The sequence below is a fragment of the Rhizophagus irregularis genome, chromosome 32 (assembly GCF_026210795.1).
Source record: "Rhizophagus irregularis chromosome 32, complete sequence".
NCBI lineage: Eukaryota > Fungi > Glomeromycota > Glomeromycetes > Glomerales > Glomeraceae > Rhizophagus > Rhizophagus irregularis.
The window spans coordinates 1,935,229-1,957,051 of NC_089460.1; the positions used below are offsets into that span (position 1 = coordinate 1,935,229).

General features: G+C 26.9%; 4 protein-coding genes across 4 annotated transcripts; 1 reads left to right on the forward strand and 3 right to left on the reverse strand.

Annotated features, from left to right (window-relative positions):
• Positions 1-854: 854 nt before the first annotated feature.
• OCT59_023219 (uncharacterized protein) lies at positions 855-3,275 on the reverse strand (the record flags this gene model as incomplete). The annotated part of the gene is made up of 12 exons (XM_025313810.2): positions 855-1,101; positions 1,176-1,380; positions 1,466-1,511; positions 1,576-1,853; positions 1,920-2,011; positions 2,095-2,163; positions 2,229-2,291; positions 2,362-2,427; positions 2,501-2,554; positions 2,624-2,667; positions 2,737-2,744; positions 2,832-3,275. The coding sequence occupies 12 exons, from the start codon at positions 3,273-3,275 to the stop codon at positions 1,028-1,030; spliced, it is 1,443 nt and encodes a 480-aa protein (XP_025186540.1). The 3' UTR covers positions 855-1,027.
• A 145-nt stretch (positions 3,276-3,420) lies between these two features.
• On the forward strand, positions 3,421-5,032 carry OCT59_023220 (uncharacterized protein). The gene is made up of 7 exons (XM_025313809.2): positions 3,421-3,465; positions 3,535-3,617; positions 3,713-3,791; positions 3,859-4,004; positions 4,084-4,193; positions 4,280-4,475; positions 4,548-5,032. The coding sequence occupies exons 1-7, from the start codon at positions 3,439-3,441 to the stop codon at positions 4,897-4,899; spliced, it is 993 nt and encodes a 330-aa protein (XP_025186539.1). The 5' UTR covers positions 3,421-3,438; the 3' UTR covers positions 4,900-5,032.
• Positions 5,033-8,884: 3,852 nt separating this feature from the next.
• Positions 8,885-10,820, reverse strand: OCT59_023221 (uncharacterized protein). The gene has a single exon (XM_025313808.2). The coding sequence runs from the start codon at positions 10,685-10,687 to the stop codon at positions 9,101-9,103; it is 1,587 nt and encodes a 528-aa protein (XP_025186538.1). The 5' UTR covers positions 10,688-10,820; the 3' UTR covers positions 8,885-9,100.
• A 7,117-nt stretch (positions 10,821-17,937) lies between these two features.
• Positions 17,938-19,480, reverse strand: OCT59_023222 (uncharacterized protein; the record flags this gene model as incomplete). The annotated part of the gene is made up of 2 exons (XM_025313807.2): positions 17,938-18,925; positions 19,113-19,480. 2 exons carry the CDS (start codon positions 19,478-19,480, stop codon positions 18,013-18,015), a joined length of 1,281 nt encoding a protein of 426 aa, XP_025186537.2. The 3' UTR covers positions 17,938-18,012.
• Positions 19,481-21,823: the final 2,343 nt, after the last annotated feature.

The following is a 21,823-nucleotide window of genomic DNA, read 5'->3' on the forward strand; positions in this document are numbered from 1 at the left end:
AATAAGGAATAATTGAGGAAAAAGTTCTTTTTAGTTTGTAAGAATAAATTTTATCAAAAATCCGAGAAATAATCTTATTACTGATAAAAATAATCACTTGATTTGATGACAAATCAATCAAATTAACATACGTGGATTATTAAAATAATGTGTATAAAAGTCGTCACAGTCAGTACAAATGTCATTTGAAATTAATTTTTTCACAACTCAACTCACTTTATATTCACTAAACTTTTTTAATGTTAAATCAAATCACCACTGAGACGCATTCTTAGTGGGTGTCAATCAAGAGGTTTGGGCTATCTAACTGATAAAACTAAAATTGCGCCCCTAATCCAAGTGTAAGCAAAGAGAAGATTCTTTAATAGGTCATTAATAGATATCAATTTGACAAGAAAGTACGCGTTCAAAGTAATATATTTCTTTTAATTTGCACGAGCCGACTGCAAGTTCTTTTATTAGAGGAGCCGAATATCCGTTGCAATGTATTAATACCGTTTTTTTAATGAAATTTACATAGATATTAATTGCGTAATAAAGTTTATGTATTAATTGCTTAAATCACAAATTTCCTTTACGGCTTTCTAAATAGAGGCCTAACAAAACATTAGAAGCTTCGCTTGAAATCCTAAAGTAAATTAAATAATTAATATTCACTTATTTTATAATTATTAGATAATAAATTTTTTTTCGATATTATATTCTTTTAGATATGCTGGTTTTATTAGATTCAAATTTATTGCTGAAATTTATTTTTTTTCTATTTATTTCCGCGTGTTAAAGTAGTAAAATAAAACGGCAAGAACATTTTATATTTGGTAATTTTCAAGAACATTTTAGAGTATAAGGTTATTGCAAGTCTTTTTATATCTTGATAGAATTATTTATGTAATTATACGTTTTAGAAATCTATTTACAAACTAGCAATTTAATAGATAAAAGGTTTAATAATGTGAATGCAACTCTATCAATTTCTTATCTGAAACAGCAATTATTGTTTTAATGGAAAGCATATACCAACTAAAAATTAATTTGCCAAACAAATAGATTTCTGTTCTGTGAAAAAATTCATACTATATTCACCACCTTCTCTTCCAATACCTAATCGAAAAAGGTGGATTACTTAAGTACGAAATTAATTATATCTCGTGATATCCATGAATTAAAATACGTACCGCTTTGTTTCACCCCTCCGAAAGGTACTCTTAAATCTCTAACCATCCAACAATTAACCCAAACATATCCAACTTGAATAGATTCTGCAACTCTACGTGCACGCTTTCCATTTTCACTCCAGACAGAACAACTTAGGCCGTACTGATTATTATTGGCTAAATCGATTGCTTCCTCTTCAGTTTCAAATGGGTGTACAGTAACAACCTAGGTACAATATAAATCCATTTTTTATAAATCTTAAATCTTAACGATTTATTAAAATATTTTATAAACCAAATTTTAAGCTTACTGGCCCAAAAATTTCTTCCTGTGCAACCCTACAAGATGGCTTGATGCTAAATAACAAAAAATCCATAAGTTTTTAATTTACTTTAATTTTCATATCTCGTTTTTACTCACTTTGTGATTACAGTAGGTTCAACAAAGTACCCATCGCTAAATTCTCCATCAAGTTGTTTCCTTTCCCCTCCGCATTCAATTACACCACCTTCTTGCTTCGCTAATTCAATATATCCAAGGACCTTTTCCATATGTTGTTTGCTAATCAATGCACCAACTTTAGTTTTAGGATCTCTTGGATCCCCAACAACTAATTGACGTACTTTTGGAACAAAAGATTCTAGAAACTTTTTATAAATTGATTTTTGAACAAATATTCGTGATCCACATAAACATATCTATAAAATTCAGAAGTACTAATTATCAAGATAATTTTTTAAATTTGTGAATGATTTAATCATTACCTCTCCTTGATTAGAAAATGCGGCTCTTATGCTTGTGTCAACTGCTTTTTCAAAATCGCAATCTTCAAATATTATATTAGCATTCTTTCCGCCTATAAATAAATATATATAATTTTTTAAGAAAAAAAATGATGCATATGTTTTGCAGCTAAAATGTATTTTGCAAAATAAATACCTAGTTCCAAAGAAACCTTCTTGAATAATGGTGCACAAGTTTCATTCAATTTTTTCCCTGTTACCGTCCCTGAATTATGATAAATATTATTATCTTATCTAAAATGGTTTACACAATTGAGCAATTTCAATTACCGCCAGTGAAGGAAATCAACGGTACTTTAGGATGAGACACGAGCGCCTGTCCGGCTTTTGGTCCTGATAAATAGGATTTATAGTTATTAAATCAGACTTACAAAAGTTAATTGAATGTTCAAGTAACGCTTACCTTTGCCAAATACCATGTTGACTACACCCTCAGGCAAACCAGCTTGTTTGAAAATATCACAAAGCACTTTTTGAAGAAAATAATAAATATCATAAATTAAAATAAAATCAATAAAAATTTCATAATTTTAATTTCTTACTGTATGCAGTCACGCTAGTAAATTCACTAGGTTTGGCTACACAGGTACAACCAGCTACAAAAAAAAAATAATTTAAAATAATAAATAAGACGAGGCAAAATAAAATAAAATAATATTCATCACCTGCAATACAAGGAGCAATTTTCCAAGTTAAAAGATACAAAGGTCTACAAATCAATCAAAAATATATTAACAAGCATATACATGATACATAATTAAATGTAGATAATACTTACAAATTCCACTATTAACAAAAACCATTAAATATAGATAAACATTAATTCTGTATGCTTTTAAAAGGAATTGTTTTACGAGCTTAAATCAAACCTACCGGGGAAATTAACCCAGCAACACCTAAAGGAGATCTTTGAACATAATTCAAATATCCATTATCCATAACAGTAGCTTTTTCTTCCATATGTAATATATGTCCAGCAAAATATCTAAAATTATATATTGACCTAGGAATATCGACATTCTTTGCAAATTCCAAAGTTTTTCCTTGATCTTTAGATTCTGCCATAGCGAATTCATCCAATTTTGATTCAAGAATATCAGCTATTCTGTACATTATTTGAGCTCTTGTTGAGCATGGCGTCTTTGACCATGTATGAAAAGCTTTTTGGGCTGCTTCGACTGCCAAATTAATTTCATGTTCTGAAGAGTCTGGAATTTGTGCATAAACTTTTCCTATTGAAGGATCATAATTATCAATATATAAATTTTCTTCGAGAGAAGCAAATTCTCCACCAATAAAATTAGATAATTTTAACATTGAGCGTCAAAGTCAAAAGAATTTAGATTAAGGTTTGTGGATCTGATTGACTGATTTACAGTAATGTAATTTGTCGATCTGAGAAATTTATTACTAATCCAAATTTATTTATTTTTCAAAGATTTTTCTTTTTTCGAAATGTTTTATCTTCGAAAAAGCAAAAATGTGTGGAAGATATATTGTATATTCAGTAAGTCCTTTTTTTTTTATTTATTATGAAGTTCAAAATAGTTATAATAATTCTAATAAAATGATATAGAGACCGGATCCGTTGCGGCAATCTCTCGAAAGATCAAATTTAAAGTTTACCAAGTGGATTGATGAAGAAAAGTATCGGTCTTCGTAAGTTATTATCATTTCGATTTATGATTCCCCATTTTTAGTCAATTTTTGATAACATTTTCTAAATTTGAAGAAATTCAAATAAATTTAAATAGATACAATGTTGCTCCTTGTCATTTTCAACCTGTTGTTCGCGTCGATTATGATTCACGTGAGACAATTCTTCATACAATGGTATTTATTTTATTGTTAGCCTTTTTTTGTTTAAAAAAAAAATTAATTCAAAAAATCAATAATCTAGAGATGGGGTTTAATCCCTTCTTGGACAAAGACAAAACCTGAATATTCTAAGCTGATAATCAATTGTCGTGATGACTCTTTAACAGATAATAAATCCGTATTTAATTCTATGAAGAATAGAAAACGTTGTATTGTAATTGCTGATGGGTATTACATTTGTTATATATAGTAATGTGAAATATATTTTTTTTTTTGCTTTAAGTAAATTAATTTTGATTTTGTCTAGATTTTATGAATGGCTAAAAAAAGGAAAACAGAGGATTCCTTATTTCATCAAAAGAAAGGATGGAAATTTATTTTTATTTGCTGGATTGTATGATTCTGTAAAGTTTGAAGGTAAAAAAAAAATTTTTTTTTTTATATCAATCTTTTATCAAATTATACTTAATTTAATTCATTATTATTTTAAAAAATCACAACAGATGAAGAGACCACACTTTATACTTATACTATCATTACTACGACATCGTCATCAACTTCGATTGAATTTTTGCATGATAGAATGCCAGTAGTTTTAGAAAATGGCTCAGAAGAATTGTCTACATGGTTAGATCCTCGAACTCCTTGGAGTCCCGAATTGGCTAGGCTTTTAACCCCATTTACAGGTGAACTAGAATTGTAAGTGCCGAATCAATATATTGATTATGTTCAACATTATGCGAATTAAATCAATAACATCTTTATTATTAGTTACCCTGTCTCTGATGATGTTGGAAAAGTTAGCAATAATTCTCCAGATTTAATTATTCCTCTTGATATAAAAAGATCAAAGAATAGTATTGCCAACTTTTTCAAAAAGAAACAAGAGACAAATGAAGATGAGAACGATGGGTCAATTATTCCGGCAAAACGTTCTTCTCATACATCAGATGATGAAACGACTAATAATATGGAAGAGTCCTTATCAAAACCATCATCACCTACAAGGGCACTTAAAAAGTCATTAAGATCCACACCAAAGAAACAAACATCTAAGAAAAAGAAAGTAGATAATGTTAAAGAATCTGAAAAAATTACGAATTATTTTCCCAATCCTCCTTAACTCGCCGTATAATGATATTTTTAACACAAAAGAAAATTTATTACAGTTTAGTGAAGTTAATAATTGTATGTTATATTGAAATTTTTTGTACACAAGGATCAAATAAAGTAAATAACGAAAAAATTTTTTTTAAAAAAACAATGGAAAGTTGCAAATGCTCCAGTTTCATCCCTAGGGAGGGTTCTTAGATGCTGAGTCGACCAGTCCCAAATTGTATTCCTGCTTGAATTCATATTAACGGGAATTCTTCCAACAACTAATCTTGAATGGTGTTCATGGTCGCCTCAGACAGTCAGACCTTAATGAACAGATTTTTTGATGGGAAATTAACTGGATTAAAAATCAAAGTATTCAATCAATTAGGATTTAAGCTTACGCTGGAAAGCGTCATTAGGAATATGTGAAAATATATTTGAGATATTTAAGTTTAACATAGGATTCTATAAGCAAATTATTTTCAGTAGTATTGATATTTTCAGTAATAATCAAATTCTTGTTCTAACACGTGACCGTGAAATTACGTTAAATTGACTCGTGAAAACGTTACGCTCAAGTTTTCTCGCGTTCTCGAACTCTTATTTGAAAAGGAACCGCTCTTTTTTTTTCAAACTTCGATAAAGAGCAAATTTTGATGACGTTGAAATTTCTTCAGGGAGAAAAGCATACAGTCTCGGGGCATGAATTAGACCGATTCAAGCGAGCGAAAGTTGATTGCAAAATTGCCAACGCTTTATTTGCAAGAAAAAGAAGCATTATAGACCAAAGTTAAGAAACATACCTAGGTAGAATTGAAAAGAAAACTCATTGTCACATTTGGCTAATATATGGTTTAAGAATGTCAACTTGAACATATCTGTGACTTTCATGGATATTTATTAATTGTCTCTTTGTGGTGGTTTATATATGCAGAAAGATATGATAGTGTTTATAAGTTTCGATAGTAGTTTAAATGGGGAGATAGAAATTGTGTATAATTTTTCGATCAATATTTGACAATTTTACGATTATTTTGTATAAAGATATACAAAATTTTACGTTAAATTTCATGAAAAGCAAATATTGGTTAATTGGTCGTTGTATTCAAAGTACATTTTCTTCTTTACCTACTTGATCTATATCACTTCCTTTATCTCCGCTACTTTCTTCATTGATGGCATTATTCTTCAATTCTTGATTGAAATATTTCCTTCAGTGCATCAAATAACTAAAATCTTCTGTTAATTAGGAATGTTCGTTGGGCAAGAAATCTTATAGATCTTTGACCAATGTTTGGTATTATTGGCCCGAAAACTCAGAAAGGAATTTTGAAAGAGAGTTGGTAGTTTGTAGACAAATACATCTATAGAGAAATAGATTATTTTTACGCTGTATTAAAAACAACTCAAATGTTGCCTATTCATCAATAGGTATATTCGAATGCACAATTCAAAGTCATCTTTAGCACATCTTGATTAGAGTGCAGGTTATAGTTAAAAGCTACATATAGAATAATTTTTGGAAAAGGGCTAGACTTGCAAAAAAAAAAAATATAAATGAGATGAATTTAGATGTTATTATTTATGAGGCAGTTTGAATGGATATGTAGAGTATAATTGATTTCCAATACAAACTCTTAGTTAATTGTTTTGGAACATTTTTATATCAATCGAAAATGCAAATTCTCCTACTTAATTTTTTTAAAAGTCATTTAATTATTTATCAAAATTTAAGTTTAAATGAAGGTTATTTACGGCCGCTTGTACCAACATCGCTTATTGGATTAAACACTATAGACAACATATAGTACATAAATTAATTAGGTGGGAAGATACGAAAATGCCAAAACTACAATTGTGTATAAGCAGTGATGTACTCTCGGAAGATTGGAAGCATAATTTTCTAATAAAACTTTGGATTGGAAGCTTCCAACCAAATTTTTAAACTATTGGAAGTATAAATGCACATCACTGTGTATAAGTAAGTTTTAATTGTATTAATTATAAAGATGTATATTTCTTTTTAACTTACTATTTTGTTTATTCTAGATTTCACACTACAATAATACCTGCATTTTGAATTGGCCTTGAACTAAATAATGTAAACAATGCGATTTAACAATGCAGAAAAAAAAAGAACCTAATGTTAAAATAACTGCCGGAATCTCTAATTTATTGGGAACGGCCTGTTAAGCGTACATTCTACATAATTGATTCTTGGGCTCCCTGCCGTAATTTCTGATTTAACCAAGAAAGAGAAGGATATTCAATAGTAAATAGAAAATTCAAACATCATCAAACTGTATTATACTAATACAAGAATCTTTTTATTACTTATATTTAAGAATGCAATTACATTACGTGTAACGTACCCGGCATACCAAAATCAAAATCAACTTTTTATAACTAAAATTGGAGGTTTAAAACATTGTTCATTCCATGGAATACTGAAAAATTAAATAATATTCTACGGACTAGGGTTTGGACGGACTAAGGTTTGGCAGTTTTGATAAATAGCTTGGATAAGTTTTTCATAATATATTGAGTTAATGATTATATAAAATAGTATTTTAGCTTATGCAAAATGATATATTCAATGCCATTTAATTGGGTAGAAATGTAATTTTATTTATAAGAATGGGAGTCGAATGTATCGTAGCTATAATGCAGGGGATGAAATACTAGATTTTAACCAAAATTCTCCAAAAAAAATAAAGTTGATATAATTATAAGTGGAGGGTTAAAAGAAATTTAGATCATCTAAGGCATAGATTAATCATTAATGGTATTAATTTTATGATTTATTCACGAATAGTTACTGACTCACCGTATACATACTATCACGTTTAAAATTCGAATTTACGTATAAATTTTACACCAAAAGGTATTAATAAATTATGTGATGGAAAAAAGGAAAAATTGGCAAGAGAAAAATCGAAGTTACGCTGTCCGCTCATAATTTCGTGTCCAGACAATAGGAAGGCTTTAGAGATAGTACATATTACCAGAAAAAGAGACCAAATTGAAACACTAATTCGAACATTTGGCCCTGTTACTCCTGTTACTCTAATCATATTTGTTCAAAAGATTTGCCCGTAATATTATCTATAGCATTAATTGAAAATAATAAAATTTTCGTTCATTCCAGGATTTGTATACGCGTATGCGGTATGATGTGCATGTTGCTAAACTGTATGATCGCGAATGGTTTCTTTTATACATGTTGCCGAAATATTTCGGCTATTTCGCCCACATGACAAACTCTTCAAAGCAAAATCATCTGATTTCATAGATCTGGCTGAAATTAGGCTTCAAATAGGTTAATCCGGGTCTGAAGAACCTATGAAAGAACTTTTGAGGAATTTCGACCAACTTACATAATTTCGGCAGGGCTCTGGAATTTCGGACAACCTATATTTAATATATGGCCAAAACTTTAAAGTCCGATTCGAAATTATTACAGATTATGCCGAAATTTTCTGAAGTCTGCTAAAAGTTGCTGCAGATCTGGCCCAAATTATCTGAGGTTTAAAAAAATTTATTGATATATCTACAAGTAGCTATATTTTGGAGCCGAAATGCGGCCGAAATTGAAAAAAAGTTTCGGCAACATGTATAGTTTCTTTTATCTTGGTGAAAGAATTTCACGCGCGCACAAAGATTTCATATTTGTCGGCAAAGAATTTCATGCGCGCACTTGTTGCCATACTAAACTTTCTGAACGATTTTGATAAAAATCGTGACACTTAAAAAAATATGTTGAAACTAACCATATCAAACATGAATGAATGAATATACGCAGACAACATGGGTATATCTCAAATAAAAATGGGAAAATTTTTTTTTATTTCAATATTTTCAAAAATATATACAAACACACGAAGAATAAAGAAACCTAAAAAAAAAAAAACCAAAAAAAATTTCTACAAAAATCTGCCCAAATAAATAAAGATAAATAAATAAATAAAAAAAATAATGTACATTTTAAACGAAAATCTTTTTTTTTTTTTTTTGAATTATTTTACAAATATATTTACAACAGTATGAAAAGGTTCATAACTAAAGTCACAAAAAGAAAAATAAAAAATCACTATATCTTTTATCACGTTCCTTTTCATCAAATCTTCTTTGATCCAAAATTCTTTCATCTTTCTCTCATCTCTTCCTCAATTTCTTTAGACCTTCTTCTATATATCATCTCATTTTCTCACCTTTCTTCATTATTTTCATATTTCTTCACCTCTTAATTTATCTAAATCAACAGTAAAAAGATATTTTTGTACTTCATCATCTATTTCTTTAGTAAATATTTTATTCACCAAACCAGATTCCCAAGATAAATTAAGGTATAAAAATTTTAAAGATGATTTATCTTTAACATAACCAATAATTTCTGTAAGATATCCTGTATCAATAGACATATTAGGGAATAAAGTTAATTCTTCTAAAGGAACTTTACAAGAATCCAAGAATGTTCCCAAATGACGTAAAGAAAATTCTTGTTCTATATTTAAATGACGTAAAGTATTTGGTAATACTGTTATCATAGCTGATAAAAGATTATTTATATCACTTGGTGTTGAAGAAGTAAGATGTAAATATCTTAATATTTTTAAACCACCAATAATTCTTAAATGTTGAGAAAAATCTAATTGAGGAGTTTCAGATATATCTAAAGAAAGACGAGTTATACGAGTTCCAGATCTTAATATTGAACTAACAATTTCAGATGTTACAGTATTTAATGATAAACTTCTTAAAGAACTTCCACCCATTCTAATTAATTGAGCAGACAATTTTGGAGATTGATTTAATAATTTTAAAGTACGAAGATTGAAAGAAGAACCATTGGCAACAATAGATGAATCATCAGGAACTTCACGAGATACAGGACATAAAGATGATACTATATCAAGAGATTTCAAATTTGAACATTTTCCAAGAATATCTAAAGATTGCCATTGATAATTAATTCTTGAAAATTTTATACTAGTAAGAGATTCTACTTGACTTTCTAAAGCGGATAAGATAGGAATTACTTGATTATGAGATCCACTAAGTCCAAAAGTATTCAAACTTTGTTGAGATTTAATAATATTAGCAATATTTTCAGCTTCAATATTACCATCAAGATCGAATTCAATTGATAAATCACGTATTCCAGTACAAATTTGAGGTAATTTTTTAATAAAATTCGACATATTAGAAGCAAAATTTGTCCAATAAATTTTTAAATTAATTAAATTACTAAAACAATTACCTCTAGTAAATAAAGGTACATTAGGTATATCATCATAAGAATCTAATACTAAAGATTCTAAACGAGACATTCTCATAAATAAATTACAAAGAGCTTTCATTATCGTAATTTGACGATTAGGATTCACTTCAACTTCAGGTTTTGTTGGTTTAATTCTTTTACTAAATTCTTTATCACCTAAATTTCTATAACAATTTCTAACAGCCAAACGAAGTAAAGGATAATTTAATTCTTTCAAAAAGACAGCATATTCAAATAAAGGACTTTTTAAACGATCCATTTGTGATAAATCTTCTTCAGCAAATAATATAGATTTTTCTTCATCATCAAAACAAGATACATAAGTTTCTATAAGACTTCTTGATGCTCGTTCTTTATATATAGGAGGTTTAGGTCTTGCCCATAAGATTGGTACGATTTTTCTACACCAAGCTCTATTTACGAATAAACATGAAAATAATGTAGGTTCATGTTGAATATGTTTGAATATTTCATAAATTGTTTCAGAAGGTAATGAAGGAAAATTATGTTTATTTGAACTTTTCGTTGACATTATTAATAATTAATAATTAATTATTAATAATTTATTATAACGTTATTATTATAATATTATTATAATATTATTATAATTTTTTTAATACAATTTTTTCGAATTTTCAAAATAATATTTTCATCAAAGATACCTTATGAAAAGAAAAAAAAGATCCATTGTTATAAAAATCATTGTTTAAATATCTTTAGATATGTTGTGACCACAGATTATTTCGGAAGGAGGCATCCGTACGATTTCACACGCCATTTGTTTATCGACTAATAGTAAAACCTCCTTCATTGGTTAAAATAATGCTGCAAGGATGATCTGAACTATGGAATTTATCACTATGAAATTATCATTAGTATGATATTCCATGTAAGAAATGTTGTGCTTGAGAGTTAATACCTTGATCGAATAATAGGGAAAAAAAAAGATAATTAAGATTATAAGATACAGATATCGTTATGATAAATTCATTTGATTTTCAGGGGGGCAAACATACCTTACGATTTCCATTAAAATAAACACATGTTCTTACACTTTTTTTTTTTTTTTTTTTGAATAATATTCAAAATGCAAAAATATTCTCAGGCTATCAATGTTCGTAAGTAAATGCATGTGTATTATACCGATTGCATTTCTTTTTCATCGTAAAATCTCTGATTTTCGAGAGAAAAAAAAAAAAAAATGTCTTTGATGCATTTAACGTAAACAATCATTGTTTTTGATCCGGCATATATATACAAACAATCATGGTAAAATTAAAATTACGACATCAATTAATTAAATATATATTAGGTTTCATTCATGTTAAGAAAAAAAAATTTTTTTTTTTTTTGACTATTTTCACGAGTAAACTGATCGTTATCACTTATCAGTTATTACCAGATTAGTATAATTATTAAAAATATGATGGTTAATTAGGTTAATTATAGTAATTTTAATATTACATAAGAAAAAAAAATTTTACCATTGTTTTAAAAATAAAATTTTACGTAGTATAATAAGTATAAAAATGTTTGTCGTCAGATTAATGCTTAGCGCGGTAAAATTCAGATTAATACTTAGCGCGGTAAAATTCAGATTAATGCTTAGCGCGGTAAAACTCAGATTGATACTTAGCGCGGTAAAATTCAGATTAATACTTAGCGCGGTAAAATTCAGATTAATACTTAGCGCGGTAAAATTCAGATTAATGCTTAGTGCGATAAAACTCAGATTGATACTTAGCGCGGTAAAATTCAGATTAGTGCTTAGTGCGGGAAGTTAAGATAGATGCTTTGTGCGGTGAAATTCAGATTGAAGTTTTAGTTCAGATTGCGGTAAAATGCTTTAGCGCGGTAAAATGCTTAACACGGTAGTGCGGTAAAAAAAGAAATTTCGAATTAATGCTTAATTGGGGTAAAAACTCTAAAAAAGAAATTTCAAATAATTTGAAGTGCGGTAAAAACTAATTAATTCTCAATGCGGTAAAAATTTCAAAATAATTTCAGTGCGGTAAGACTCTAAAATTTAAATAATTTAAATAATTTGATTAATTAGTGCGCTAAGACTCTAAAATTCTGAATAAGTTGATATTAAATAATTAATTTATCAATATATTTAAAAAATATATATGTATATATACTGTATGTATATATTATTAATAAACCTGAATTTTCTTCTGATTAAATTGGTTAAATTATTATGAATGATACCGAAAATGAGCTGAATAAATTTGAAAAAAGTATAGGGAAAACTTTTTACCATGATTGAAATAATAATGAATAGATTAATATAGAGCGTTCAAAATTTTAAATATATTGGAATACATATATTTTATTATACTATCAATAGTTTACGTGATGTGAAATGAGTCATTCGACGGGGAATCGTGGAATATCCATTACTTATATATGAAGTATGAAAGGGTTTTTATCGGGGTTCATTTAGAGTTGATGCATATAAGCATATTGCATAATTGGAGCCAATTGGGGATTTGCCAACTGAATTTATCCATTCTATTAATCCAAAGATGGATTCCATGCATTTACAGCTGATCTTTAGTCAGAAAATAGTATTTTCACGAGATACAACGAATATTAGTCGCGTAAATAATTTCAGATCTTTGGACGCGTGATTATCAATTAGGTAGATACTACACGGTGGCAACTACTGTATAAGACTAATAATTGAAATTAAAAAAAATGGCTAGTGCATGGATAAACATACAATTAGTTTAATAAAATAAAGGGATATCCTTATAACGGTAATGTGGAACTATATTGGAAATTTGGAATAGACAGAATAAAAATAAATATAAAAGAAATTCGCTTAAAATTGGAAATACCATGTTATACATGTACCATGGCTGGATATATTGGAATAAATAGAATATAAAAGAATTTTATACCAGTAGATTTCTACGTCATGCAAACATGCATCTGGATGGTCTACTATGCCGAAATAAATAGAATAAATATAAAGAAATTCAAGCAATTCTTCATATATTATATTCCTATCATACCGGTAGATTTCCAACATGACTGGATATGTTGGAATAAAAGAAATTTATACCGGGTTTGATTGTTAGATTGCTACGTCATGCAAACATGTCCACTATGTTGAAATAAATAGTAGAATAAATATAAAGAAATTCAAGCAATTCTTTATATTTAAAATTAGAAATCATATTCCTATTATACCAGTTTTGATTAACGTATACCATAATTATATAATTATAAGTCGAATATGTCTGGATGGTCCACTATATGTTGGAATAGACAGAAATAAAATGTGAATATTTTAAAATCGGAAATACTATGCCAACACGTACCATAATTATTAATTGATTATATGTTACCTGTTTCGGCCTGTCTATGCCTGTCTATTACAGTCTATGAACTCATCCCATTAATAATGTAATGATCCACTCAAGCCGCATAAACTTTTTAGAACTAATAATTCCAAAAAAAAATACATCAATCATAATTATCATGTGATGACAGGCTACTTTGGTATATTATGTAACTGTAATAAGTATCAGGCTGAAAAGAATAAATTCGCCACAATTTTGACCGTTTATTTACCTTTATTACCCCTTTCTAATTAATTATTCAAAAAAAAAGAAAAAATTTTTCAACTTAATAAATCACATGACATAATATAATTTCGCCCTGAATTAAAAATTGAATTTTTACAGCCCAAAAAAAAAAAAATTTATAATCAACATGTAACAAAAAACTTCACACCCCCTACATACCGTTTAACCCCCACATCAAAAGACCCGGGGTATTTTATTTTCTAAGCAGAACGTGTTTGTGTCTGGTTATGTTCTCGTTGTTTTTTTGTGGGCAAAACATAAGCAAAAATTGCATCGCATCAGAGAAATTCAATAAAAATTATTCATAAACTTTATATTCCGTTTTGGATTAAAAAAAAATGTATGTATGTATTTTGTATTTTTTCCGTAAACAAATATGCAAAAAAAAAAAAATTTTTTTTTTTTTGAAAATTTTGAAAATTCAAAAAAAACGTGGCATCATGGCTAATGACTCGTGTGTATTATAAATATTTTACTTATACCAAATATTGTATCATATCAAAAAAATAATACTAAAAAAAAAATTTATTTTATTTATTTGTTTTTTTTTTGTGATATCATTTATTAATTTCCAAATTCACGAAAGGACACGAAAAAAAAAATCAAGTTTTGTTGTTGTGGCTTAGGTTATTTTTTCTTGTTTTTCTTGTAATCTCAATTTTTTTTTAACTAAACCTTATAATGCAAATTGTTTATCAAATCAAAAACGATACAAAAAAAATTATTAATAGTAAACATTGGTAAAGAATTTAGGAATTTAAGAAGTTTTTTTATTTTAAAAACAACAATTTTATTTTAGCCCCTTCCATTTCAAAAAACTCCCCAATCCCCATCCCCCCCAAAAATATGCGTAGTAAAAAAAAACTATATATATTATTATTATTATTATATTGATATTATATTTATTATATATTGAACTTTGAACCCCCAAACAACTTAAATTTCAAGTATATTAACTTGTCCTATTAATAATATTTCTATTTTTCTATTTTTTCTATTTTTTCTATTTTGTATGGGCGGGTTTAAATGTTAAAACAATACATTTACATTGTTATCCTTTGTCATTTCTTTTTCTCTTTAGACCAAAAAAAAAAACCTGTTTATTTTTAAAATAAGATAAAAATGTTATAGAAAAAGAACTTTTTAAAAGAAAAAAAAACGAAAACATTACATAATAATAGAGATCGATCAAAAAAAAAAAAAATTTTAAATGTCTTACAGTCTCAAGTCTCACACAATCTATCTTTTAGTACAATTCCCCCCACGCATTGGTCTCGTTATGTTTGTGTCATTTTTTGTGTTTCAATAATAATAATGTACTAAATGTACGATTATCTTTTATAATAAACAAAATTGAAATTGTTTTCTTTTTATTGATAAGACAAAAGAAGAAAAAAATTACGCCAAGAACTAACAGATTTTAAGATTTTCCAGGAATAATAAATAAATAAGATTCCTTTAGTGATACATACCATACGATAAATTATTTTTCTCTTCCGGTCTTCTCCCCCAATATTTGTTCTATTTAATTTGTCAATTCCCTATTCGTCCCCGTTATTCACCGATCAAATTAGGATTTTTTTAACGAATGTCATAATTTGGGGAACGATTTTTTTTAAAAATATTATGACAACATGACAAATTTATTTACGTGTTACCACAAAGAGTCCATTCCGAATAAGGATGAAGTACATTTTCTTAGTGGATAACTTTATAAACTTTATCAGGATTTAAATCTTGTTCATTGTTTGCATCGCACAAATTGTTTTTTCCAAATGAATATAAAGTAAAAATTTCATGGGGGAATGACCTTTTCCGAACTTCCTTTAGTTCAATATCTTTTTATTATCCTCAATATAAGTAAACAAATCAAAGTTAGATTAAACCCCGGTATATCATGGAAATATTCGGTAATTATGAATTATTATCTTTTTTATAATGTAGATGAAGTCATGAGATTTTAATCTCTTTTAAAAGAAATTTCCCGGTTTTTTTTCTCTTAATAACAATGAAGAGATAACAAAATTTTCTCTTGTTGCACTATTTTGGTATTCTATTTAACCTTCCGAAAGCGGCTATCACCGAAAATGTATACTTATTTGTTATACAGTTAACTTGTCAAATTTTTTTAGTGTCACTATGAAATCGACTGCGGAAATGTCCGTCTAATATAAGAATATAAAGTCCGATATATTATTATATTATTATATGTATATTATGTATTATATGTGAATCAAAATAAAGATAAACGATAAAATAATAAATTTATCGATTTTAAGTTGGTTTTTATTATTATTTTTTTTTTATTTATCCAAATTTAGATTACAATGATTTTTTATTATTAATCATTTTTCAAATTTTCTAACCAAAAAAAAAATAGAAACGAAAGGGAAATAAAAAATCCTATTTTAAATTTTACGACTATGATTTTTTTTTTATTTTTAAATAAAAAAAAATAAAAAACGCCATGATTTTCAAAAGGCTAAATACTAAATTGTATAATTATGTCGTCATTTTTTGCTGCACATTTTTTTTTTAGCTATTTGATAATCATCTATTATTATAATCTCTCTTTTCCCTAAATCCTGAAATGGAATTTGTTGTCAAAATTTGTACTTGTTAATAATAATTTTCCGATATGGTAAGAATCGCGTTTTTTTTTTTATCATGAAAGAATTTTCTGCGAAAGATTTTACAATGATTACAATATTTACAATATTACAATGGGCTCAGCAAAATAAAAATCTCCAAAAATGGATACAGAAGAATTCAGAATTGTAATGCACGCATCATAAAAAAAATATCTCATTTTTTAAAAATAAATTTGCAGACAAGTATTTTTTTTTGTTTGAGAAAAAAAAAAGACGTAATGACCTTTGAAGGGGCCATTCGTTTTTTTTTAATAGATAAACTTTAATAATTTTTTTTTTCTGTTAAATATTAGCTAATTAAGATATATAATGAATAATAGATAAAATATATATATAAAAGAAAAATAAAATATGTAAGAATAGCCTATTTATTAACATCTAAAGAGCAAAAAAAAAAATTAATTGAAAAAGAAAGCAAAAAAGAGCCTTTTCTATTTCCTATTTATCCCAAACAATAAAAATGATCTTTTTCTAACTGTGACAAAAGAAAACCCCAAGTAAAAAGCCAAATCGCAAAAAAAAAATGTAAAAAAGAACAAAAAAATCCCAACTTAAATAATAAGATAAAGGACTATTTTTTCTCGAACCGATGATTCAAACTTGGTATCATACCATGTTCTTCTCTATTGCAAATGTTTTTTAAGATATCATCAATAATTAAAAGAGGACTAATTTAAAAGGACTAATTTAATCTGATATAAGAGGAATCAGATTATTAAAAGAACTACAAATTGATAAAAGAATAATATATATATATAATATAGGTCGTTAAAATAATAAAAAATATATATAATACTTCGACAAAGAACGAAAATTAAGGAAATAAAAAAAAAATTGAATTTTTTTTTTTTTTAAAAAAAATAAAATAAAATAAAATAAAAAAAATAAAACGCATAAAAATAATAAATCTTATGTTTGTCATATTCAGATTTTGCCAATTTGATTTTGCCATAATTAAAAATACTTATATAAAAACCTTATATAAATCATAATATAAAATTAAAGAAACCGAAGTTTTCGTTAAAGTCCATAATTTTTTTAATCCTACAAGAGGATAACATAAATTATTTCCTCAACTTCCGTTTCTTTGCGAGTAAATTCAGATGTAGTTCGTTCGTGTTTTGCCAATTTGCCAATTATAAGAAATACGAGAATGTAAATGTTTGAATTGGAACGATATCGAATCATCGTTCGGAGAATTTTCTAAGTTGGTTTGCGACTGGCGACGGGATCCATACGAGGATATATCCCTTTGCCACGTTATCGTTAAAAGATTTTAAATGAATAAAATGCGATGTGAAAAAAAAAATTTTTTTTTTTTGAAAGGTTTGAAAGGTATTAAAAATTTACAAGCAGGAGATATCTCCTAAAGGGGAATTATCTAAAGAATAAAGTCTAATGAATATGAATAGATAATATATATATATAGAAAAGAAAAAAAAATAATGTGAAGAATATTTATATGTGAGAAATATAGTTCTGAATAAGTAAAATATACTTTTTTTTTTTTGATAAGAAATTTTTTTTTTTTTTTTAAAAGGAAAACTTCCCAAAATTAAGTATTAATGAGATAAAGAAGGGAAGGATGTGTCAAAACAAAAATCATTCATTTAATCCTCATAATAAACACCAGAATCTTCAGGTCTAGTATGAACCATTACAGGTTCATCATCTATAGGTGAAGGTGGTCTTGAAACTAATTTGTAAACAGGGTGACCATCTTTTGTTGCACCAGTTCTTTCGGCCAAAAGAACTATATCATTACACTCCAGAGTATAAAGATTTCGAACTGAATGACGTTTTTGATTTAATGTTGGTGATGACATTACTGTTAAAGATTTTCGAAGAGATGGTTGTTTTTTGAGAGTGAATGATGTTTGACATGCTGGACTTTCCTTAAGAAGTTGACGATTATTGATAGCTAAACGAAATTGTCCAAGACCATGAATTCTTGTTTCAAGTTCTCGAAGTCGTTCCATATTATCATGTTCTCGTTTTTGTTCTTCAACATCAGCAAGAACTTCATCAAGTTTTAATTTAAGTGATACTGTTTTATCATAATCGAAACCATCTTTATCTGTTCCTTTAAGTAAATTTGTGATAAGAAGTGGGTATTTAAGAAGACGTTGAAATGGTTTAAGAAGGTATGTGGTCAAAGGCATATTTCTGCAAGATGGAGATTTTTGTTGTTTTCGGACAAGACGACCTAATTTATCCTTCTTTCTAATAGATTCATCAAGTTCTCTTAATGCATCTTCATAATGAATAAGATATGGTGCATAAGCTCGGAATACCCAAACATATGATAAAAGGATGTCAGAAATACTTCGAACCAATGGGAATTGGTTTTCTTGACGTTCATTTAAACAATTACTAATGACTTCGTGAATGAATAAAAAGTATGAAATTGAATTGAAAACTTTATTCAAATTTTCTGGTACTATATGTTTGCGATGTTTTTCTTCTGCTTGTTTAATAGGATTGATAAAATATTCTTCAATTAAACGTAAATCGCGAACATACCTAAAAAAAAGAGGATAAAAAAGGAAAAAGAAAATCGTTAATCATGTGACTATAAAAAGGACAAATATGACAAATACTAAAAGGAAATTATTAGGAAAATCTTAAGGGGGAGGAAAGAAAGAGAGAGGAAAGAGAAAAAAAAAAAAAAAAAAAGCTTAAAAAGAGAATGATATAAATAAATACTTACTCATGCTCAGTTTTAATAATTTCAAAAAGTACTTCTTGACGATTTAACTCTTTTGGAGCCAAATTTGCAACAAGCTCTTCATCAACATTATCTGACCAAATTGTATTTCGACGACAATCAGTATGATGAACGATAGTTCTACGTCTTAAACTTGGACTATTTTTCTTTTGTGTGGAAGCTAAAACGCTTTGAAGAGTAGAATCTTTTGCTGGAGCAGTTTTTGAGGTATTATGAAAAAATGGGACGTGAAATTTCTTTTTAAATGAAGATGTTGCCATTTTATCTTGTGTCGTTGTGTGTTGTTGTTCTTGAATTTGATTCTTTTTTTGTGAACTATCACGACGACGAATCGTACTTAATAGCGGCATTATTTTTAGTATTTAATTTTTCTTTTAATTATTGTTTAGGTTTTTTATAATTATTAAACGAGACCGCTAATATGGGAGTAATATTAAAAAAAAAAGAAAATTTTTTTTTTTAAAATTTTTTTGAACCATGGGAATTGGGCGTTCCTTTTATAACTGATCTTATCGTGTTCTATTATTGTTGATTTTATTGAAGCTTGTTGGTGACACAAGGATTTTTTTTTTATATTATAGGTGTAATAGTTACGATAAAAACAATTTATATTGTGTATATTAATTACTTTTTTTACTTTATATTTTATTTATATATATTATACTACAAGTCAGTGTGACACAAGAGGATCACCAATTATTTAAGGTTAACATAAAAAAAATTTTTTTCAATTGAGGGCGGCGCGCAAAACCAATTATTACAATTAATTATATATAAATATATATATAAATATACAAAAAAATATACATATACATATACTGTATATAAAAAAAAAATAAAAAAAAAAATAATAATAATAATTTAACTCAGTTCCATAGGAAATAAAATTTTTTTTTTTATTTTTTATTTTTTTTTTAAAAAAAATAAAATAAAATAAAATAAATATATTTATTATTTAATCATTTTATTATCGGTTTGTAAAATTGAGTTTAGTATGTAATAAAGTGAGTAATAAGTTTTATGTGGTAAAATTACTAATTAGTTATTCTAATAATAAATAATATAATATAAGTAATAATATAAGTAATAGTTTAGTAATAGTTAGTAAAGTAGTATTTTTAATCAATGTGGATAATGTGGATTATACAAAATATAAATAATATTAATTAAATGTTTATCTATAAATTACCGATAAAAAAAAAGTCATATATATTATATATAACATTTATTAATTATTACTCATAATTTATTGCTCATATTGCTCATGTGAATCAATAATTGATGGATTGAATCACTCATCTACTCCCCCCTTTTGAGAGAAAGGAAAAAGTTTCGGGAAATGTCCATGTCACGTGATTATACTGTGTAAAATTTTTTATTCACTAGTAATTTTTTTTTTCGCTTGTCCCCGAATTACGAATCGGGATTTTTTTCCTACGATTTTTCTTTTTTATTTTATTCTATTTTAAAAAGAAAGACCTATCATTATCATTAGCCAATGCAATCAAATGATTATTTTTTTTTGCGGCATATTAAAAATTTAATAATCTTTTGTAATCTTTTGGAAACAAATTTTTAGCACTGCCCTACTATTTACCAAACAAATACGTCTGCTGGTTGCCACATTTTTTCATCTTTTGACATTGTTCTCGTGATCCTCGAGATTTTTTTAATCATCACAAATAAGCTACAACAGCTTACAACATTAATTAATAATGTTTCACTATAAACTTATTATAAACTTAGTTATACTTTATTATACTTTTATTATACTTTTATTATACTTTACCTCTTGGCGAAAATTATTTAATAAGGAAATAATATTAACAAGAGATTTTGTAAAGTATAATACCAAAAATATATGGAACAAAGTCAAAATATCTGAAACATCAAAAAAAAGAAGAAACAACGGGCGGGAAAATCATTTCACCACCACATCACATCACATTTAATCAAAGAGAAAATGTAATATAAAGTATTAATATTAAAAATTTTGTTATACGAATGTATTATGTATTGAAAAAAAATTTTGATACATTTTTAATACGTTTTAATACTTATTTACATATATATTACATCCCATTAATGCTTTTATATTAAAACTCTCGAAAATTACTGGTTATAGTAATACCAAAATATGCACAAATATGCATAAAAAGAAATTTTGTTGGAAAACAATAAACAGGAACGGAGAAAGATATTATTAATAAAAGTTACATATACCTTATATACAAGTACGTCAAACATTATTATTACATAATGATGAAATCATTTGTAAACTTTTTTAAACCTTTTTAAAACCGTAATTAACGTAATTAATGTAATTATAATTCGATCGGTTTTAAAAAACAAACAAGAAACAAGAAAGAAATATTTTTTAATGAATTTAATTCCCACATTAATCAATTTTTTATCCCAAAAACAGATTTCCTTTATCTTTTTTTTTTAATTAAAAAAAAAAGTTTCTTTATCCATTTTTTTTTACGTTGTTTGTATTCTTTAATGTTTAACCGAAAATCTTTATGACCATTTTGGATACAATACATGCATCATGTCGCTTATTAACATTTTTTTTTTTTAATTATATTAACTCGGAATAAAAAATGTGTTAATTTTTTTTTGGAAATATAATTATGGCGTAATTTTCTAATTTTCTCTAACAAATTAATAATACAATTAAAAATAATAAAATA

Bases quoted from the DNA above. Each gene is read 5' to 3' on its own strand.
- OCT59_023220 (XM_025313809.2), top strand. From the start codon at position 3,439: ATGTGTGGAAGATATATTGTATATTCA. The intron at 3,792-3,858 runs GTATTTATTTTA...TCAATAATCTAG, and splicing joins AGACAATTCTTCATACAATG to AGATGGGGTTTAATCCCTTC. The intron at 4,194-4,279 runs GTAAAAAAAAAA...AAATCACAACAG, and splicing joins TGATTCTGTAAAGTTTGAAG to ATGAAGAGACCACACTTTAT.
- OCT59_023221 (XM_025313808.2), bottom strand. From the start codon at position 10,687: ATGTCAACGAAAAGTTCAAATAAACATAATTTTCCTTCATTACCTTCT.